At 43.7% G+C, this 22,091-nt stretch overlaps 2 protein-coding genes across 4 annotated transcripts in view; both read right to left on the bottom strand.

The window, feature by feature from the left end:
- The window catches only part of LOC115201844 (neurotrophin receptor-interacting factor homolog), a 54,548-nt gene that overhangs the window by 7,960 nt on the left and 24,497 nt on the right, over window positions 1–22,091 (bottom strand). The window contains exons 6-7 of one of the 2 annotated variants that reach the window (XM_029765706.1): window positions 10,697–10,824; window positions 2,747–3,859 (exon numbers count right to left, since the gene is read on the bottom strand). The exons of the other annotated variant lie outside the window; for it this stretch is intronic. Coding sequence (XP_029621566.1) covers window positions 2,999–3,859; window positions 10,697–10,824 — 989 coding nt within the window. The 3' untranslated portion in view covers window positions 2,747–2,998. Of the gene's footprint in view, window positions 1–2,746; window positions 3,860–10,696; window positions 10,825–22,091 lie in introns of those variants that run through there. 2 annotated transcript variants of the gene reach the window in all.
- LOC115201934 (uncharacterized) lies at window positions 14,959–20,031 on the bottom strand. 2 transcript variants are annotated; one of them, XM_029765830.1, is made up of 3 exons: window positions 19,273–20,031; window positions 18,837–18,967; window positions 14,959–15,910 (listed from the first exon to the last, which is right to left on the bottom strand). In XM_029765830.1, the coding sequence occupies exons 1-3, from the start codon at window positions 19,295–19,297 to the stop codon at window positions 15,653–15,655; spliced, it is 414 nt and encodes a 137-aa protein (XP_029621690.1). In that variant the 5' UTR covers window positions 19,298–20,031; the 3' UTR covers window positions 14,959–15,652. The 2 variants fall into 2 exon arrangements, with proteins under 2 accessions (XP_029621690.1, XP_029621689.1); XM_029765829.1 differs by having other exon boundaries at window positions 19,361–20,018.

Raw genomic sequence — 22,091 nt, 5'->3', positions numbered from 1 at the left:
CGTGTGGACCTTCAGATGCATCTTTAGCTTGTTCTAGTGGGTGAACCACTTCTCACACTGGGGGTACCTTTAGGGTTTTCCCTTGTGTGGACCCTCTGGTGCCTCTTCAGGCTGGACGAGTGGGAGAAGCGCATCTGACACTGGGTACAGCTGAATGGTTTCTCCCCTGTGTGGACCCTCTGGTGCCTCTTTAAGTCACCAGCCTGGGTGAAGCGCATGTGACACTGGGTACAGCTGAAGGGTTTCACCCCTGTGTGGACCCTCTGGTGGATCTCCACCTTCTGGATGCAGCTGAAGCCTTTGTTACAGAACATGCAGAGGAACCGTTTCTCTTTACTATTGCCTGATGTGGCTCCCCCTTCCTGAGCCTGAGCTCTAGCACTGTTGTTTGAGTTTAATACCTGATCAAAAAGGACACGGCCATGTGAATTGGAAGGCCCCATCAACGTGGACACTGGGTCTCGATCCCTGAGTGTGTGTAAAGGGGAGTGGGTTGTGACATTTGGATTTGTCTCTAAGCTTTCCCTATAATCTAAGAAATCTCTACCTTGTGAGTGTCCTTCTCCTGAGGGAGTCTCGTCTACATTCCATGTCAGAGGAGAGTCGCCCTCCACTTTTACAGTCACCTCATCTAAGACTATAACCTCCCCTTTCTTATCTAGGCACCCTTCAGAGTATACACTACTACTGTACTGGTTCCAGTCCCCTCTAGACAGATCAGTCTGTGTCTCTAAACACAAGGACATGTTGCTAGGCTCCATTTCTGTAGTGTAAGTACAAGACAGATCACTGCCAGCCTCTAACGCATCACCTGAGTCTCGATGGGAATTAACTTGAACCGCCCTCGAGCTCAGGTTATCGTAAAGTAAATAATCTGAGCTGGGAACAGGAGGACAGCCCAGTCTCCCCAGCCCCTCTGGGTATGACCTGTGGTCAGATCCTGTGTGTAAAAGCCTTTGTGTTACAGTTAAAGTCTCTGTGTCGGTCTCTGACTTGAGGACGGCGTTCGGAGTTCCACTGACCTCCGTGATTCTGCGTCGGGTCCTGGGCTGGGGCGCAGTGGCGGTGAGGTCCTCTGTGGCTACATGGGACGCTCCAGTCTGGATGTCTCTGCTGTTCCGTGGGTCCTCCTCTCCTTCAGACCTCTCCAGCTTGACCCCAGGACCAGCAGCCTCTGCATCTGCAGACTGACACAAGAGAGGAGGTTATTACCGGTAAATTAACAATATCTCAGGGAAGTTTCACAAGCTCCCATATGTTAGATATTTAAGGATGAACATGTAAGCAAATGAATAGCAGAGGGGAGCCATTTGATGTACTATAAATTCTAATGTTACACTGTGACAGTAACCTCAATCACGATAACGTGCTGGGTTGAGGTTCCACTCCCCTCATCAACAGTGATTGGTTGGTCATCTCTACACGCGTTATGTGCCGCTGGCTTCACAAAGCTCCTGTGGCCTCGAGTGAGATGTCCTTCACCTTAGAGAGTGATTGGAGGAAAGGACTGGTTAAGTTAGGTACTGTCAATGCTCAATGCTATATATATTTTTTTTACAATTTAGTCATTTAGCAGACGCTCTTATCCAGAGCGACTTACAGTAGTGAATGCAAACATTTCATACATTTCATTTCAAGCATTTTTTGTTGTTGTTGTGTGTACTGGCCCCCGTGGGAATCAAACCCACAACCCTGGTGTTGCACACACCATGCTCTACCAACTGAGCCACAGGGAAGCTATATTGTAGACTATTGAAACTGTCTTGGATGTAAGCTAACACTTCTTATAACTTCTTGATATACTATTTATTGTTCTATGCATCATGTTATTTTAATTGAGTTTGACAACAGGACATGCAGTAAATCCTGAATCTGGTTAGAATATATTTTGTCCTAGTGCAAGAAGCCTGGTCCCCCCAATTGTTTTTTTTTTGTTGCAAGCTGGCAAGGTAAACAGGGTAAGTATTGCATACTATCCAAACACTGACCAAGATCCAATTCTGGGTCACACATCTGAACACATGCGCAGAGAGGAACGGGGCGACAGCCTCGGCCTTCGGCAACATCAAAATGTACCTCTTGCCATTCCTCTGTATCGGTCGAGGATCTTGACACTACTGGGACGACTGGTGAGGACGCGCTCTCGCGCTGTCTTCTCTGCGCGCTCCCGTGCCATCTTCAGTTCCAGTAGCTGTAGTTTCCTCCGCAATCCCCGGTTTTCTTTATGGCTTTGAGTTATTTCCAAACGAAACACTGCATAGTCGTCGTCTACGAGTTTACAGATGTCTGCCACGGCTGCATTTGCTAGTACCTCCATGATGGAGGCTATTTGAGTGTGAAAAACCATACAGTTAGCCATTGTTAGCAGTTCTAGGTAACGCGCTTGCTAGCTATCAACCAAGTCCTGTCTCCAACGCGAAATAAACACTACCTGAGGTAACTAATGCAATGTTGTGCAGTTAAATTAGTCATTTTAAGTTCCACGCTGTTAATAAACGTCTAAATAACAACAAAAACGCTTTCGTGGAATGTGTTCTTGGTCTCTTTTCACTTCCGTTTACACTGAAGTAAAAGGATCTCGGGTTGGCGTCATGGTGCAAAGGGTGTGGTTAATTAAAAAGTAATGCGCGCTGTTCTTTGAAATACGGTACTGCTTATTACGTTATACATCAAATCTCCTATTCATGATCACTATATTTCAAGGTCAGACCAGACTTGTTTAGAAAGAACAGTGTGTCAGCAAGAATAGAGTAGAAAATGACTTTATTACGTCTACTAAGTAAAGTAACTATTCAGTTGTGCTTGAACTAGCCTAGGTTTACAGTCTCTCTAAAAACAGATTTACACAACCCTGTTTCAAATGACAAGTTTACAAAGGATTAATGAGGGGTATGTGGTTAATTACTCTCTTACCTCAAGACACTTCACATGAGAACTATAATATTTCAGATAAAGAATAGTTCCCAGATATCCCCTGTGTACATCTCAAGCCACACTGCTACAATTTCTCCCCATTGTGGACACTCCTATGTCTGATAAGGCTAGTCAGGAAGGAGAATCTCTTGTAACATAGTTTGCACTTGAAGGGCTTGTCCTTGGTGTGAACGGTTTGATGAGTCTTCACATAGTACGCATGAGCGAAGCGTTTTCCACATGTGGGGCAGGCGTACGGCTTGTCGGCGTCAGTCGTAATGCTCGACTTCCCACATTGTGACGCAATGACACTAGAGGTGGTAGAAGCAGGATCCACCACACTCAGGTGGTTAGTCTTTGAGCTCCCTCCTTGACCTCTAGTCATTGTTTGTGTGTTGTTGGTATTGTGTGCTGTGTTATAGGCTAGAAACCTCTCGTGGTGAACGCCCATCATGACCCTGTCTGTATTCGTGGGGTAACTATGAGGTAACTGAGGAAGGCTAGACCCAGGACCAGGCCTTCTATGAACCCAGTCACCAGGCATTAGATGAGACCCTGAAGGAGAAGACAGACTTGCTGATAGACTACCACCAAGGGGGTCTCCCACCACTCTCTGTGAAGGCTGAAACCTAGGGTGACCTGCTCTGTTCATCATGGATACTGTGGTGTTTGTATCATAGGAACAGGAGGGTCTCTCTCTATCAGTTCCGTCTCTCTGATGACCATCAGGACTGGGGTGGTTTAGTCCACCTGTCCACTGCTTGTGTTCTATGTAGTGGAGTCTCTGTCCCTCGCGGTTGGGTCCTGGTTCTGACGAGGAAAGGAAGAGCAACGGTTCCTGATCCATGGTCCTGATCTGGTGCCAGGGTTTGTGACCAGCCGCTTCATAGGTCCAGTCTCTCCTGCCAGTAACGTCAGATATCAGTAGGTCCTCATGGACTGGAGACTGTAAATAAAGATTGTTCAGAAGAGCATTTAAAGGTTTATATAAGAAACTCTTTCCTGTCCACACAAACATGACAGGATATAAAATGTTAACCACAGTCAAGCCCATCTCTAACACTGTGATTCAAGAACCTAACAATATGGAGCTATTGGGAGTTTATTATATATATATATATACACACAGTGGGGGAAAAAAGTATTTGATCCCCTGCTGATTTTGTACGTTTGCCCACTGACAAAGAAAGGATCAGTCTATAATTTTTATGGTAGGTTTATTTGAACAGTGAGAGACAGAATAACAACAAAAATATTTTTTAAAAAGCATGTCAGAAATGTTATAAATTGATTTGCATTTTAATGAGGGAAATAAGTATTTTACCCCCTCTCAATCAGAAAGATTTCTGGCTCCCAGGTGTCTTTTATACAGGTAACGAGCTGAGATTAGGAGCACACTCTTAAAGGGAGTGCTCCTAACCGCAGCTTGTTACCTGTAAAAAAAGACACCTGTCCACAGAAGCAATCAATCAATCAGATTCCAAACTCTCCACCATGGCCAAGACCAAAGAACTCTCCAAGGATGTCAGGGACAAGATTGTAGACCTACACAAGGCTGGAATGGGCTACAAGACCATCGCCAAGCAGCTTGGTGAGAAGGTGACAACATTTGGTGTACGATTATTCGCAAATGGAAGAAACACAAAAGAACTGTCAATATCCCTCGGCCTGGGGCTCCATGCAAGATCTCACCTTGTGGAGTTGCAATGATCATGAGAACGGTGAAGAATCAGCCCAGAACTACACGGGAGGATCTTGTCAATGATCTCAAGGCAGCTGGGACCATAGTCACCAAGAAAACAATTGGTAACACACTACGCCATGAAGGACTGAAATCCTGCAGCGCCCGCAAGGTCCCCCTGCTCAAGAATACATATATATGCCCGTCTGAAGTTTGCCAATGAACATCTGAATGACTCAGAGGACAACTGGTGAAAGTGTTGTGGTCAGATGAGACCAAAATGGAGCTCTTTGACATCAACTCAACTCGCCGTGTTTGGAGGAGGAGGAATGCTGCCTATGACCCCAAGAACACCATCTCCACCGTAAAACATGGAGGTGGAAACATTATGCTTTGGGGGTGTTTTTCTGCTAAGGGGACAGGACAACTTCACCGCATCATTTGACGGGGCCATGTACTGTCAAATCTTGGGTGAGAACCTCCTTCCCTCAGCCAGGGCATTGAAATGGGTTGTGGATGGGTATTCCAGCATGACAATGACCCAAAACACACGGCCACGGCAACAAACGAGTGGCTCAAGAAGAAGCACATTAAAGTCCTGGAGTGGCCTAGCCAGTCTCCAGACCTTAATCCCATAGAAAATCTGTGGAGGGAGCTGAAGGTTTGAGTTGCCAAACGTCAGCCACGAAACCTTAATGACTTGGAGAAGATCTGCAAAGAGGAGTGGGACAAAATCCCTCCTGAGATGTGTGCAAACCTGGTGGCCAACTACAAGAAACATCTGACCTCTGTGATTGCCAACAAGGGTTTTGCCACCAAGTACTAAGTCATGTTTTGCAGAGGGGTCAAATACTTATTACTCTCATTAAAATGCAAATCCTTTTATAACATTTTTGACATGCGTTTTTCGGGATTTTTTTGTTGTTATTCTGTCTCTCACTGTTCAAATAAACCTACCATTAAAATTATAGACTGATGATTTCTTTGTAAATGGGCAAACGTACAAAGTCAGCAGGGGATCAAATACTTTTTCCCCCCACTGTATATATATATATAAACTCAGCACATTAAAGAAACGTCTTCTCACTGTCAACTGCGTTTATTGTCAGCAAACTTAACATGTGTAAATATTTGTATGAACATAAGATTCAACAGACATAAACTGAACAAGTTCCACAAACATGTGACTAACAGAAATGGAATAATGTGTCCCTGAACAAAGGGGGTGAAAATAAAAAGTAATAGTCAGTATCTGGTGTGGCCACCAGCTGCATTAAGTAGTGTAGTGCATCTACTCCTCATGGACTGCACCAGATTTGCCAGTTCTTGCTGTGAGATGTTACGGCACTCTTCCACCAAGGCACCTGCAAGTTCCCAGACATTTCTGGGGGGGAATGGCCCTAGCCCTCACCCTCCGATCCAACAGGTCCCAGACGTGCTCAATGGGATTGAGATCCGGGCTCTTCGCTGGCCATGGCAGAACACTGACATTCCTGTCTTGCAGGAAATCATGCACAGACGAGCAGTATGGCTGGTGGCATTGTCATGCTGGAGGGTCATGTCAAGATGAGCCTGCAGGAAGGGTACCACATGAGGGAGGAGGATGTCTTCCCTGTAACGCACAGTGTTGAGATTGTCTGCAATGACAACAAGCTCAGTCCGATGATGCTGTGACACACCGCCACCAGACCATGACGGACCCTCCACCTCCAAATCGCTCCCGCTCCAGAGTACAGGCCTCGGTGTAACGCTCATTCCTTTAACGAAAAACGCAAATCCGACCATCACCCCTGGTGAGACAAAAACATGATTCGTCAGTGAAGAGCACTTTTTGCCAGTCCTGTCTGGTCCAGCGACGGTGGGTTTGTGCTCATAGGCGACGTTGCTGCCGGTGATGTCTGGTGAGGACCTGCCTTACAACAGGCCTAGAAGTCCTCAGTCCATTCTCTCTCAGCCTACTGCAGACAGTCTGAGCACTGATGGAGGGATTGTACGTTCCTGGTGTAACTCAGGCAGTTGTTGTTGCCATCCTGTACCTGTCCCGCAGGTGTGATGTTTGGATGTACCGATCCTGTGCAGGTGTTGTTACACGTGGTCTGCCACTGCGGGGACGATCAGCTGTCCGTCCTGTCTCCCTGTAGCGCTGTCTTAGGCATTTCACAGTACGAACATTGCAATTTATTGCCCCTGGCCACATCTGCAGTCCTCATGCCTCCTTGCAGCATGCCTAAGGCATGTTCACTCAGATGAGCAGGGACCCTGGGCATCTTTCTTTTGGTGTTTTTCAGAGTTAGTAGAAAGGCCTCTTTAGTGTCCTAAGTTTTCATAACTGTGACCTTAATTGCCTACCGCCTGTAAGCTGTTAGTGTCTTAACGACCGTTCCACAGGTGCATGTTCATTAATTGTTTATGGTTCATTGAACAAGCATGGGAAACAGTGTTTAAACCCTTTACAAAGAAGATCTGTGAAGTTATTTGGATTTTTATGAATTATCTTTGAAAGACTGAAAAAGGGACATTTCTTTTTTTGCCAAGTTAAATACAGAGACAGACAGACATAAGTCCAAACAGTCTGCAAATGATACAAAATAACCAAGTTAGTCAGCAGAGTCAATTTAGTATTTCTTTTCAACAAAATGGCATTAGAATCATTTTTATGATTGCACAAAACATGACAAGTAGAATAACTTCTACCTACGGTAACCTCGCTTTGATCAAATTCATTTTAGAATACTTTGGAAAAGGTTCAACATTACACACAGCTTCATGTCAAATAAACATGAATTAAGGCACTATGATTATCTAAAACACCTAAAGGGACAAAGTTTGTAAAAATGATGAAAAGTGACAGACACCATCACATCTACTCTGATTCATCATACTAATTCTTTCCTCAGTTCATCTCATCCAGTTCCCAGCTACATCCAACACCAACAGAATGAACTACAAACAAACTAACTAGTACTACATTACATGTCACTACCCACTGGGCACAAACTGGTTAAATCAATCTTGTTTCAACATCATTTGTCAAAGTATTTAGACATGGAATCTACGTGGAAAATACATTGGATTTGAAACAAGTCGTGAATGTATAATTGTTTTTATTTTTACCTTTGAAACAAAGTCATGTTCAACGTAATATCCACTATAACAAAAACATTTTTAAACAATAGTCTGGGCAGCACCTACTACTGGAGAGTTGATCTATCTACAAGCTCATCCCTACTTTGCTTGATATTCATCATTGACTACTACTATTAAAAATTCCCTGTCTTAGGTCAGTTAGGATCACCACTTTATTTTAAGAATGTGAAATGTCAGAATAATAGTAGACAGAATGATTTATTTCAGCTTTAATTTCTTTCATCACATTCCCAGTGGGTCAGAAGTTTAGTATTTGGTAGCATTGCCTTTAAATTGTTTAACTTGGGTCAAACGTTTTGGGTAGCCTTCCACAAGCTTCCCACAATAAGTTGGGTGAATTTTTGGCCCATTCCGAATTTTGGACCAGTCAGGTTTGTAGGCCTCCTTGCTCGCACACACTTTTTCAGTTCTGCCCACAAATTGTATTTTTATGGTGGTTTTAGAGCAGTGGCTTCTTCCTTGCTGAGCGGCCTTTCACGTTGTGTCGATATAGGACTCCTTTTACTGTGGATATAGATACTTTTGTACCCGTTTCCTCCAGCATCTTCACAAGGTCCTTTGCTGTTGTTCTGGGATTGATTTGCATTTTTCGCACCAAAGTACATTCCTGAGTACTCCTTCCTGAGTGGTATGATGGCTGCTTGGTCCCATGGTGTTTATACTTGCGTACTATTGTTTGTACAGATGAACGTGGTACCTCTAGGCGTTTGGAAATTGCTCCCAAGGATGAACCAGACTTGTGGAGGTCTACAATTTTTTTTCTTGAGTTCTTGGCTGATTTCTTTTGATTTCCCATGATGTCAAGCAAAGAGGCACTGAGTTTGAAGGTAGGCCTTGAAATACATCCACAGGTACACCTCCAATTGACGACTCAAATGATGTCAATTAGCCTATCAGAAGCTTCTAAAGCCATGACATTATTTTCTGGAATTTTCCAAGCTGTTTAAAGGCACAGTCAACTTAGTGTATGTAAACTTCTGACCCACTGGAATTGTGATACCACGAATTATAAGCGAAATAATCTGCTGGTAAACAATTGTTGGAAAAATAACTTATGTCATGCTCAAAGTAGATGTCCTAACCGACTTGCCAAAACTATAGTGTGTTAACAAGACATTTGTGGAGTGGTTGAAAAACAAGGTTTAATGACTCCAACCTAAGTGTATGTAAACTACCGACTTCAACTATATATGTTGGCAAACGTTTTATCAAAGAAATAAGGCATTAGAACCCGGGAATTACTGTGTGATAACTAGCTCCTAAGAGCTGTTTCCCCAGACCTTGGCTTTGCCTTGAGCATAAGAACAGCCCTTAGTCTGGAGTTATCACAGGATAATTCCCGGGTTCTCATGCCTTATTGCTGAAACAACATCTAGGTTGCTAAGAGAGATATCCGAATAGTCAGCACCAATTTCAAGTTAAGATAGTTGTTTTATGAGATCGCCAGTGTCTCAAGTATGATGGCAATTGCACCACTACAGGACAGCCAGCCTATAGTGGCCACTAGATCTGCACTATCGTCTAGGATTGATGCGCATTCCCGGTAATACACTCGTTTCCCCTGTGGGCTCGTACATAAAGCGTCCCCCATTCAGGCTGCAAAGGCATAATTTTCCTCCTTAACTAGCTTTAAATGGTGAGCCGCGGGGGGTGGGGGGGAGGGGATATGTGTACTGACTAAATAAAACAACATTTTCCACCACTATTTTCAGACACCTTAGGATGTTACACACTTGGCTGAAAGCGGTCGACAACATCTTAAGTTGTCCAAAAATAGAGGTCATTTGGTAGTGTTATTAGATCAATCACAGTCATAACACATTAAGTTGTTGTATAAATAAATATCTGACATTGTATTCCCATGGTTGAAAGCTCAGTGATAACACAAGTGACAACTAAACCAAAAGTCTGACAGATTTTTCCATTGGAATTTGGTTTTACTTTTCGATGGTTGAAATCATATTGATAACACATTGGGAATTCAACAAACTATTAGCTGTCATTTTGAGTAGTTGAAAATAGATTGGAATCTCATTGATCAATGTATCTACCAAGTATCTACCAAATATTAACCAATTCTATATGTTGAAATGACGTGGTGTACCCAGTGGGTATACACTATTCATGGGTCATGTGCATTTTCTGCTGGTGTATCCTGAGGTATCTCCTCTCTGAGAACCTTTTTCCGCAGTGCGTACAGGTGGACGGCCTCTCTCAAGTGTGGACCTTCAGGTGCATCTTGAGATCGTGCTGGCGTGAGAACCTCTTCTCACACTGGGGACAGCTGTAGGGTTTCTCCCCTGTGTGGACTCTCTGGTGCCTCTTCAGGTTGGACGAATGGGAGAAACTAGCCCGGCAAAGGTGGCAGCCAAACGGTTTCTCCCCCGTGTGCATCCTCTGGTGGATCTCCATCTGTTTGGGGAAACTGAAGGCTTTCCCACAGAATGAACACGGGAAGCGCTTTTCTTTACTACTGGATCTGCTCATAGCATTACCACTACTGTCATTTATCTGTGGGCTTGTGTAGCTATTTAGTGTTGAGGCACTGGCATTGTCTGAGGTCTGGTTTAACATTAGGAGGGTGTGAGGAGGATGAAGGCCAGGGAGTGTCTGTGTTGTCGCAGGGTCCATGTTCCAGTTGATAGATCCTATAGAAGGCAGGCTGAAGGCAGCATCTGTTAGGGGGTTAACCTGAGGCGCCATCAGTCCCTCTGAATCACAACTATAGGAGCAGGACGGAGCATCGCTAGCCCAGTCTGTGTCTGTTCTCTCTCGCCACATACGAACACCTCCCCATCCCCGCAGACCAAATCTACACCTCGCCCTGGTCTCAGCCAGTCTGCTGTCATGGAGACTAAGTTTGGTTGTTGTTTTGTGTTCGACTGTCTGTTTCTGGTTGTGATTAACAGTGTTGTTCCCCAGCCCAGAGTTGAGGACGCTGTCCCATCCACTGACCTCCACTATGTTGCCTCTAGTCCTGTCCTGCTCAGTGACATTGTCCCCTGGGCCCTTGGCTGCACCAGTCTGGTTCTGGGAATCCAAGATGGCCGCCCAGTCTCCTCTGTTAGCCTCCAGCCAATCACCTGCAGGAAGAGGTTAAAAAAGATACTTTACATATGGAGTTTGAGTCAAGTTCATACGTTAGTTATATTGATTTGATTTAATGAATGAAGAAAAAAACTATAGCCAGGTGCATCACTATTCCCATTGAAAATCTATTACTGTATGTAGGCTATATGTATTTCTCCCTTACCTTGCTCCCCCATCTTTAATCCACTCAGCAGATCAATGCTCTCTGGTTCATCTTCTATTGTCTCCTCTTTGACCAGCAACAGATCAGGCTTCCCATCCTCCATCTCTACTGACTGTAAGAGATAGAGTGAGAGGATGTTGGATCAAGACATCTGATATGAGCACCCTGCTATGGAGCATCTTCTGATTGGGCAATGAGGGATTGCTGTGAATACTATGCAAATGTTTTAGTTCATTTGATTACTTGACACTCTTTAATGGTTTGATAATTCAAAGGCATGGTCCCACACTTAAGACAACATGTATGAAGACCTGGGCCCGTATCCACAAAGAGTCTCAGAGTAGGAGTGCTGATCTAGGATCTTTCCATATAATCTTATTCATTATGATCTAAAAGGCTAAACTGATCCTAGATCAGCACTCCTACTCAGATGCTTTGTGGAATACGGCCTGGCCTAATACCATTCAGACAGTAGTTCACAATGGGCTCACCTCAGTGAGACTGCGTGTGGTCCTGTGCTGCTCAGCTGGTTCTTCAGTGTGTTCAGGAGGTGTAGTCTGGTTGTCCTCCATGACCATGGTCTCCTCAGTGTTCCCCAGACCCTCCTCACACCCCTCCTCCTTCACCAGCAGCACCTCTGGACCCTCCTCCTCCTCCAGGAAGAAAGAGGTGTTACAGATTACACAGACATACACTCCCTCAGGTACATACACACAGATAATAAACACACTTTAATGATGGATGGGCCATACTTGTGATCATTAGAAACAGTTTAAATTCAAACAGTTGATCTGTCACAAAATGTGCATCAGCTTATTAAAATCATCAATTTACTTGCACGTGATACGTAGCTGGAATGTAGCTGGTCTCATCAGATAACCTGGTACACGTTAGCCCTATGCTAAACCTCACCAGATGACTGATTATTTCCTGTAACAAAATTCCACATCAGCCTATCAAAGATCTTAGACTTTATATCCACCAACAAATTGTATTTCTTAAAATAGGTGAACCCTGGCCACCATAAGGATATTTTAAACCTACAAATTCAAGGTCGCCTTTTGTTCCGTAACAACATATGTCAATATTGCATTGATGCATCCTTGACAAGGCTACTAGCTGTTAGTACTAATGTTAGACAATGTTCAGCAATAAAGATGTAGGTTATACAACATGTAAGTTAATATTCATTCATCGTTTTAAAAAAAGGTTGAAGATGCTCGTGGTCTTGTCAAATAGTTGTAATTTACCCTTACTGCCATCACTAATTGGTGGTGTGATCCACTAAGGCAGTAAGCCCAGAGATGACAAGGTACGATGGCCGCTCGTTCGAATCCCCCTCAGGGCAAGGATTTCATTTATGGAATTAGCGCTCCACTGTTGGCCCTCGACTCAAATAACGCATATGTGAAAAAGTAGATTATAAAAATGCATCTAAAACATTGTACATGTAAATGGAACCTACAATTCTATGTATTATAGCCTATAGTAGCGATTATTTATGTAGCAGTGCCAGTAGCCTGTGTGTCGGTCAGCAACAGGAACAAGCTACTCATAAAATGTATTGGTAATCTTCATTTACAAGGTTTTGCCTGCACTTCTCCTCTTCACACAATTAGTATAAGCCTAATATCGAGCTTCTTACTTTCAGTTGTCTCTATGACTATAAACACACCCTGAAAGCAGTGAATGGTCTTGTGTTACCACCTTATTAATAGGCCTACAGCGTGCAGTAGGATGCGTTGATCAGTTGATTGACAGGTGTATTGTAGAACAGGGCCGGTCCAAGGCATAAGCGGTTTGCGCCCCATGGCAAAAATGTGTAGAATTACAGCAACTTTAAAACTGAAATTCTCTCTCTGCCGTCAAAGGGCAAAAAATATTTTGCCGTGAGGTGGTGGGCCCCCCAACCAAATCTCGCTTAGGGCCCCAAAAGCAAGGACCGGCCCTGCTTTAGAATATAAACAATAAACTTTCCTCTAGTGTGAATTCTCGCCAACATGGGTTTGAGTCCGGACTCGTGATCAACTTTTGTAAAATAACTAACACTGTTACTGCAATACTGCCATCTGTAGGAAGATCATGAGAGTGCTTGACTTTAAGGTCGCTCTTATGCGCTTGCTTGTTCACCTCAATCTACATCAACATTTATAATTGGCTGATGCAGAACTTGTTCCAGGAAATAATCACTGTCATCTGGTGAGGTTAGCATAGGACTAACGTGTGGAAGGTTATCTGATGGGACCAGCTACAATGTAACCTACTATTGCGTGCAGGTAAATTAATGATTTTAATTGGCTAATACATTAAATTTAAACGGTTTCTAATGTTCACAAATATGGCTCGAGTGTTTACCTATTCCCACTATGTTTGAGTCCTATACTGTAGTTACATAATGACTTCATTGTTGTTAAACCCATCATGGAGGACATAAATATGATGTTGTGGGTAAAAATAAGTCAGCTATGATAAGTGAAGTCATCAGACAAACCTAACTAAACTATTTTGACATGTACAGTAGGTGTTTGTTAGTGTGTGGGTGTGTAGGTATATTTAGTAAGTGTTTATTGGTTATAAAGCGCTGTTGGCTGTATGCAGAATAGGGTGAGATCAGATGTGATGTATACTAAAGAGAGTCTCAATAAAAGTCTTAGAAAAGTCCCATTGTGTTTATTAAACAAACAAACGTTAAATACACCATATGAAAACCACACATACACACGTATCTCTGCGTACCTGGCAGACATCTCAGCCTGGATGTCTGCCCACCACCTCAAACTCAACCTTGACAAGATGGAACAGCTCTTCCTCCCGGGGAAGGCCTGCCCCGCTCCAAGGTTCATGCTCTACAACATCCGTAGACTACGACCCTTACTCACACAAGTAGAGCAGGCCCTAATCCAAGCAGTTGTAATTTCCCGTCTAGACTTCTGAAACTCTGTTGGATGGGCTCCCCTCTTGTGCCATCAAACCCCTGCAACCTATCTAGAACGCTGCAGCCCGCCTGGTGTTCAACCTTCCCAAGTTCTCCCATATCACCGCGCTCCTCGGCACACTCCACTGTCTTCCAGAAGAAGTTCGTATCCACTACAAGACCATGATGGTTGCCTACAAAGCAGCAAGGTGAACTGCCCCTCCCTACCTTCAGGCTATGCTCAAATCCTACACCTCAATCCAAGCACTCCATTCTGCCACCTTTGGTCTCGTCACCGTCCCACCCTTACGAGTGGTCAGCTCTCGCTCAGACCAGTCAAAGCTCTTCTCTGTCCTGGCACCCCAATGATGGAACCAGCTTCCCCCTGAAGCTAAAACAGCAGAGTCGCTGTCAAATAAGAATGTGTCTTCCTACTAGCACCGACTTTGCTGATAAGTACTTTATTTAGGGAAATGTACTTGCTACGACTGTGTTACGTGGTTGTTTAACCCAGCTTTCTTAAAATGAATGCATTAACTGTAATTTACTGTGGATAAGAGTGCCTGCTAAATTACTAAAATGTACATTTAAAATATGTCTCAATCTGTATGAACATCATATAGCCTACACAGTACAAACACAATATGTAACAGACTTTTTAGGCTTATATATGCCTTATATATCACAATGTCTGGATGCATTATTCTACCCAGGAATATTCAACACTGAAATATGTTACTCTCACTATTCTAAATGCATCTGTGGATATTTTCTGCTGACAATGAAAATTAATCTTTGTCTATAATGCAGGATTTGATCTACACTTCAAGCTATCGAGTGGAATGGCTTTTCTGCCTGTGCATCCTGAGGTAGCTCCATTATGAGAACCTCTTTCTGCAGCGCATACAGGCGAACAGCCTTTTCCTGTGTGGACCTTCAGATGCATCTTTAGCTTGTTCTCGTGGGTGAACCTCTTCTGACACTGGGTACAGCTGAAGGGTTTCTCCCCTGTGTGGACCCTCTGGTGCCTCTTCAGGTTGCAGGCCTGGGCGAAGCGCATGTGACACTGGGTACAGCTGAAGGGTTTCACCCCTGTGTGGACCCTCTGGTGGATCTCCACCTTCTGGGTGCAGCTGAAGCCTTTGTTACAGAACATGCAGAGGAACCATTTATCTTTACTATTGTTTGATGTTGCTCCTCCTCCCTGAGCCTGGGCTCTAGCCCTGTCGTTTGAGTTCAATACCTGATCGAAAAGGACACGGCCGTGTGAATCGGAAGGCCCCATGGACTTGCACACTGGGTCTCGATCCCTGAGCGTGTTTAAAGGGGAGTGGGTCGCGACATTAGGATTTGTCTCTAAGCTTTCCCTGTAATCTAAGAAATCTCTGCCTTGTGAGTGTCCTTCTCCTAAGTGAGTCTTATCCACATTCCATGTGGGAGGAGCATCACCCTCCACTTTCACAGTCACTTCATCAATGACTATAACCCATCTTATCTAGGCACCCTTCATAGTACACACTACTACTTTACCGGTTCCAGTCCCCTCTAGACAGATTAGTCTGTGTCTCCAAACCCAAGGATATGTTACCAGGGTCCATTTCTGTAGTGTAAGAACGCGTCACCTGAGTCTCGATGGGAATTAACTTGAACCGCCCTCGAGCTCAGGTTATCGTAAAGTAAATAATCTGAGCTAGGAACAGGAGGACAGCCCAGTCGCCCCAGCCTCTCTGGGTATGACCTGTGGTCAGATCCTGTGTGCAAAAGCCTTTGCCTGTGTTACAGTTAAAGTCTCTGTGTCGGTCTCTGACTTGAGGACGGCGTTCGGAGTTCCACTGACCTCCGTGATGCTGCGTCGGGTCCTGGGCTGGGGCGCAGTGGCGCTGAGGTCCTCCGTGGCTACATGGGACGCTCCAGTCTGGATGTCTTTGCTGTGCCGTGGGTCCTCCTCTCCTTCTGACCTCTCCAGCTTGACCCCAGGACTAGCAGCCTCTGCACCTGCAGACTGACACAAGAAAATAGGTTATTATTACCAGTAAATTAGTTTAACCTCACTAGGGTAGGGGGCAGCATTCGGAATTTTGGATGAAAAGCGTGCCCAAATTAAACTGCCTGCTACTCAGGTCCAGAAGCTAGGATATGCATATAATTGGTAGATTTGGATAGAAAACACTCTAAAGTTTCCAAAACTGATATGGCAGGCAAAACCCTGAAGAAAATCCATCCAGGAAGTGCTATTATTTTGAAATGCCTGTTTTTCCATTGAAAGCCTATCCACCATACAAAGACTTATGAAGCAGTTCACGATCCCTATGGCTTCCACTACGTGGCCAGTCTTTAGGCATTGTTTCAGGCTTTTACTCTGAAAAATGAGGGTAATACACCACTTTCAATGAGAGGACAGGGGAAATTTCCAGACATGAGTCAAGCGCGTGACCGGGAGCACGCCTTTCTTGTTTCTCCTTTTCTATTGACGAAGCTATTGTCCGATTGAAATATGATCGATTATTTATGACAAAAACAACCTGAGGATTGATTATAAACATCGTTTGACATGTTTCTACAAATTTTATGGTACTTTTTAGATTTTTTCGTCTGTCTGTTGTGACCGCGCTTTGTTCCAATGGATTATTGAACAAAACGCACCAACAAAACGGAGGTTTTTGAATATAAAGAGGGACATTATCGAACAAAACGAAACTTTATTGTGTAACATGGAGTCCTGGGAGTGCAATCATATGAAGAGCAAAGGTAAGTGATACATTTTATTGCTATTTCTGACTTTTGTTACTCTTCTTGGCTGGTAACTGTTTGTAATGATTTGTCTGCTGGGCGCTGTTCTCAGATAATAGCATGATTTGCTTTCGCCGTAAAGCCTTTTTGAAATCTGACACAGCGGTTGGATTAACAAGAAGTTTATCTTTAAGCTGGTGTATAACATTTGTATCTTTTATGTATGTTTATTATGAGAATTTCTGTTTTGTTGAGTTTAACGCTCTGCAATTTCACCGAATGTTGTTTGAGACAGTGGATTACTGAACAAAACGCGCTAACAAAACTAAGGATTTTGGATATAAAGAGGGACTTGATCGAACAAAACGTACATTTATTGGGTAACTGGGAGTTTTGTGAGTGTAACCATATGAAGATCATCAAACGTAAGTGATTAATTTTCATCGCTATTTCTGACTTTTGTTGCTCGTCTACTTGGCTGATTACTGTTTGTAATGATTTGTCTGCTGGGCCCTGTTCTCAGATAATCGCATGGTTTGCTTTCGCCGTAAAGCCTTTTTGAAATCTGACACCGTGGTTGGATTAACAAGAAGTTAATCTTTAAACCCATGTATAACACTTGTATGTTTCATTAATTTTTATAATGAGTATTTCGGTTTTTGAATTTGGCGCTCTGCAATTTCACTGGACGTTGGCCAGGTGGGACGGTAGCGTCCCATCCCCCCTAGAGAGGTTCAAACAAATAATCTAAGGGCAAATAACTCACACAATGAAACAATGAATGCGCAAGAATTGGCGGGAGACAGCGGAGACTCGCCTATATCTTTGCCACATACCCCTCCCTTCTTCTTGTCTCAACATTTTAAATTATGCTCAAGACACAATATCTTCACACATTTTAGACGCTTTTCACTGACAGCTGCAACTCAATAATCCGCTAGAACTATTGCCATGCACGCTGTCCAAATTGTGGGCTTCCCAAATAGGCATAGACCTACGAGCTTGTGTATAGACAGGAGTAATTATATTTATTTGCATTTACTTCACTATTGGACACACCACTATGCCATTAATCTCCTGTTCCATTGGTTTTCATGATCAACTTTCTTTCGTTGTCCAGAAGCCAAAGGCAGAATCCTAGTCATATCTTTCTACGCAAGTTCCTAAAATACATTTTCATCTCTGTCACATATGGAACTGCTATCAGCTGCGCAGTTTAGAATGGTGTTTTCCCAGCTGCGCTGTTTAGAATGGTGTTTTCCCACAAATTATTTTGGCCATTATTTGAAAATGATGTTTTATTGTCTGCTTCACTACATGAGTTGCATGTTCTGATGCATTACCATAATCTACTGTTGAAGTCGGAAGTTTACACACACCTTAGCCAAATACATTTAAACTCAGTTTTTCACAATTCCTGACATTTAATCCTAGTAAACATTCCCTGTCTTAGGTCAGTTAGGATCACCACTTTTTTTTAAGAATGTGAAATTGCAGAATAATAGAGAGAATGATTTATTTCAGCTTTAATTTCATTTCTTTCAACACATTCCCAGTAGGTCAGAAGTTTACATACACTCAATGAGTATTTGGTAGCATTGCCTTTAAATTGTTTAACTTGGGTCAAACGTTTTGGGTAGCCTTCCACAAGCTTCCCACAATAAGTTGGGTGAATTTTGGCCCATTCCTCCTGACAGAGCTGGTGTAACTGAGTTAGGTTTGTAGGCATCCTTGCTTGCACACGCTTTTTCTGTTCTGCCCACACATTTTCTATGGGATTGAGGTCAGGACTTTGTAATTGCCACTCCAATACCTTGACTTTGTTGACTTTGTTGCCACAACTTTGGAAGTATGCTTGGGGTCATTGTCCATTTGGAAGACCCATTTGAGACCAAGCTTTAACTTCCTGACAAGAAGTTAATCTTTAAACTGATGTATAACACTTGTATGGTTCATTAATTTTTATACTGAGTATTTCTGTTTTTGAATTTGGCGCTCACTGGACGTTGGCCAGGTGGGACTGTAGCGTCCCATCCCCCCTAGAGAGTTAATTGGATAACAATATCTAAGGGAAGTTTCACAAGCTCCCATATGTTAGATATAAGAACGTACATGTAAGCAAATTAATACCCTTTCTGAAATAAAACGGGCCACATTTTATGTACAGTCATTTTTTTATGTTACACTGTGACACTAACCTCTATCACGATAACATGCTGGGTTGAGGTTCCACTCCCCTCATCAACAGTGATTGGTTGGTCATCTCCACACGCGTTATGTGCGGCTGGCTTCACAAAGCTCCTGTGGCCTCGAGTGAGATGTCCTTCACCTGAGAGAGGGATTGGAGGAAAGGAGTGGTTAAATTAGTTACGGTCAACGCTATATTGTAGACTATTGAAACTGTCTAGGATGGAAGGTAACACTTCTTGTAACTTCTATAACTATTTATTGTTCCATGCATATTATTTTAATTGAGTTTGACAACACGACATTCAGTAAATCAAGAATCTGGTTACAATATTATATAGAATATGATATTTTGTCTTTGTGCAAGAAGCCTGGTCAAATAAAATAAACATTTGCAAAGATGGCAAGGTAAACAGGGTAAGTATTGCATACTATCCAAACACTGACCAAGATCCAATTCTGGGTCACACATCTGAACACATGCGCAGAGAGGAACGGGGCGACAGCCTCGGCCTTCTGCAACATCAAAATGTACCTCTTGCCATTCCTCTGTATCGGTCGAGGAGTTTCACACTACTGGGACGACTAGCGAGGACGCGCTCCCGTGCCATCTTCAATTCCAATAGCTGTAGTTTCCTCCGTAATCCCCTGTTTTCTTTCTGGCTTTGAGTTATTTCCAAACGAACCACTGCATAGTCGTCGTCTACGATTTTACAGATCTCTGCAACGGCTGCATTTGCTAATACCTCCATGATGGAGGCTATTTGAGTGTGAAAAACCATACAGTTAGCCATTGTTAGCTAACGTTAGCAATTAGCTAGCTAGCTAGAAAACATATATCGTCCTGTCGATAACGCGAATTAAAGACTACCTGGTGTAAATATGTGATGCTGTGCAGTCGAGGGATTCATAGTGAGTTCCAGGGTGTTAATAAACGTCCAAATAACAATAAAAACGCTAAATGTAAGATTGTTCTTGGTCAATGTTAACTTCCGTTTACACTGACGATTTTTTAAAATTCTTCCTCTGGTTTAATGGCTTTCGCAACAATTTCAAGTGCATGCCGCCACCTACTGTATGGGTGGATAAGTCAAACGATTAAAAAAAAAAAAAAATTAAGCTGTTCAAAATCAACCTGCTTTTCTGTTAAAATCAAACATTCTAATCAGGTCCCTACACAGGCTCAGAAAAGAGCCTGGGAGGTCGCGCCATCTTCCAACGACAGCATCCTTGACCGTGCTTCTGCCGTGAAATATTGATGCCCCTAATACTTTTCAGCCACAGACAATGATTTATTGGACACTTGAACAATACAATTAATAACTGTGGCAATAAGCGTTACAAAATCCACCTTCACAATGACTGTATCCAGATCTCTTGACTGACGAGGAACATTCACTGTTGTGCATTGTTATAGTGTGGACACTATATAAATAATTACATGGTTATTATTGGCATTAACCTTGACCTTTCCCCTTTGATGATGTCATCACCAAGAGTGAGTTCTGTGCAATGTGATTCTACCACCGGCTGAGTGGGCTATATAGTTCTGTTATATTTGTACCGTTTGTACCTGGCAATACACCTTTAGGTTTGGGTTGAAAGTAAAGGAAAGTAATATCGAAATGCGTGTGGGCATTCCTTGTCAAGTTACTACACCTTTTTGGCGACGAGGATAAAACTTTATCAACTTGTACAGGGCGAGTTAGCTAGCTAGCTTAATGAGCGACGGAGAGCAGGTGCCACTGGACGGAAACGCCGACGGGGACAATCAGCAGCAAGTGCAAATCGCTAACGAGGATCAAGGACAGGTTGGCGTTATAATGGCAATGTTTGGGACTATCACTGAGTTTGTGGAAGAGAACGAAGACTGGACGGAATATGTGGAAAGGTTGGGACACTTTTTCTTGGCAAATGGAATCATAGATGAGGCTAAACAGCGCTCTATTCTCTTGAGTGTGTGTGGGGCTAAAACCTACAAGCTAATGAGGAATTTGGCTACACCACGGAGACCGGGAGAAATTCCTTTTGGGGATCTAGTTGCTCTCGTTCAGACTCACCACAATCCAAAGCCTTCAGTGATTGTCCAGAGGTTCAAGTTTAACTGCCATTTTCGGAAAACAGGTCAGTCTGTTGCTAACTTTGTTGCTGAATTACGGGAACTCTCTGAACATTGTGAGTTTGGGGCTATGTTAGAGGACATGCTCCGTGACAGATTAGTCTGTGGCATTAATGAGGACAGCATACAGCGCCGGTTGCTTGGGGAAGCCACACTGACTTTCAAGAGGGCATTGGAACTATCTCAAGGGATGGAGATGGCCGCTAGTAATGTGAAAAATATTCAAAAGGCCAATAGTGAAAGTTGTGCAGTGCATCAGGTGACAAAAGAGGCGGCAGGAAAAAGGGGAAAAGCAGTGGAATGTTTCAGATGTGGAGGGACACATTATGGTAACAACTGTAAGTTCATGGAGACTGTCTGTCACAATTGCAACAAAAAGGGACATTTAGCAAAAAAATGCAGGGGTCCTAGGAGCAAGCCAGAGGGTGGGCGGACTGGGCTGGGCAAGTTCACAGCACCAAAGCCTCAGTCAGCAGCGCACCACCTAGAGAGCACAGAGGAGGAGGACGAGCATTGTTCCTACAACATGTTTAATGTGAGGGAGCCGCGCGCAGAGCCTATTTATGCTACAGTGGAGGTAGATGGAAAGCAGATGAGGATGGAGGTTGACACGGGGGCCTCTGCCTCTGTCATAAGTGAGGAGACCTACAAACAAAAATGGGGCTCAAGACAGGTTTCTGCCCTCACACCGGCAGGGATCAGACTGCGTACGTACACCGGGGAGACCATACCATTGCTTGGGGCTCTAGAAGTGAACATTGCATACAACAGCCAGGAAGCGAGAGCACGGCTCCTGGTGGTGAAAGGGAATGGGCCTAGTTTACTAGGGCGTGACTGGCTAAACAAAATACAACTGAGCTGGGGTGAGATAAAACACACCCGAGTGACTGAGGATGTCATTCAAAAATACCCAGAGATTTTCAAAGAGGAACTGGGCACACTGCAGGGCACTACAGTTAAGCTGTTCGTGGATCCTCAGGCCGAGCCTCGCTTTTTCAAGCCCAGGACAGTGCCTTACGCCATGAAAAAGAAAGTGGAAGATGAGTTGGAGCGGCTGCAGGAAGCAAACGTCATTACTCCCGTTCAGTTCTCCCGCTGGGCAGCTCCTATCGTTCCCGTTCTGAAAAGTGACGGCACGGTGCGTATA

This window comes from Salmo trutta, chromosome 11 (assembly GCF_901001165.1).
Source record: "Salmo trutta chromosome 11, fSalTru1.1, whole genome shotgun sequence".
Classification (NCBI taxonomy): domain Eukaryota; kingdom Metazoa; phylum Chordata; class Actinopteri; order Salmoniformes; family Salmonidae; genus Salmo; species Salmo trutta.
Note: the sequence above shows the minus strand (reverse complement) of the source record. Positions and strands in the feature narration are given on the sequence as shown.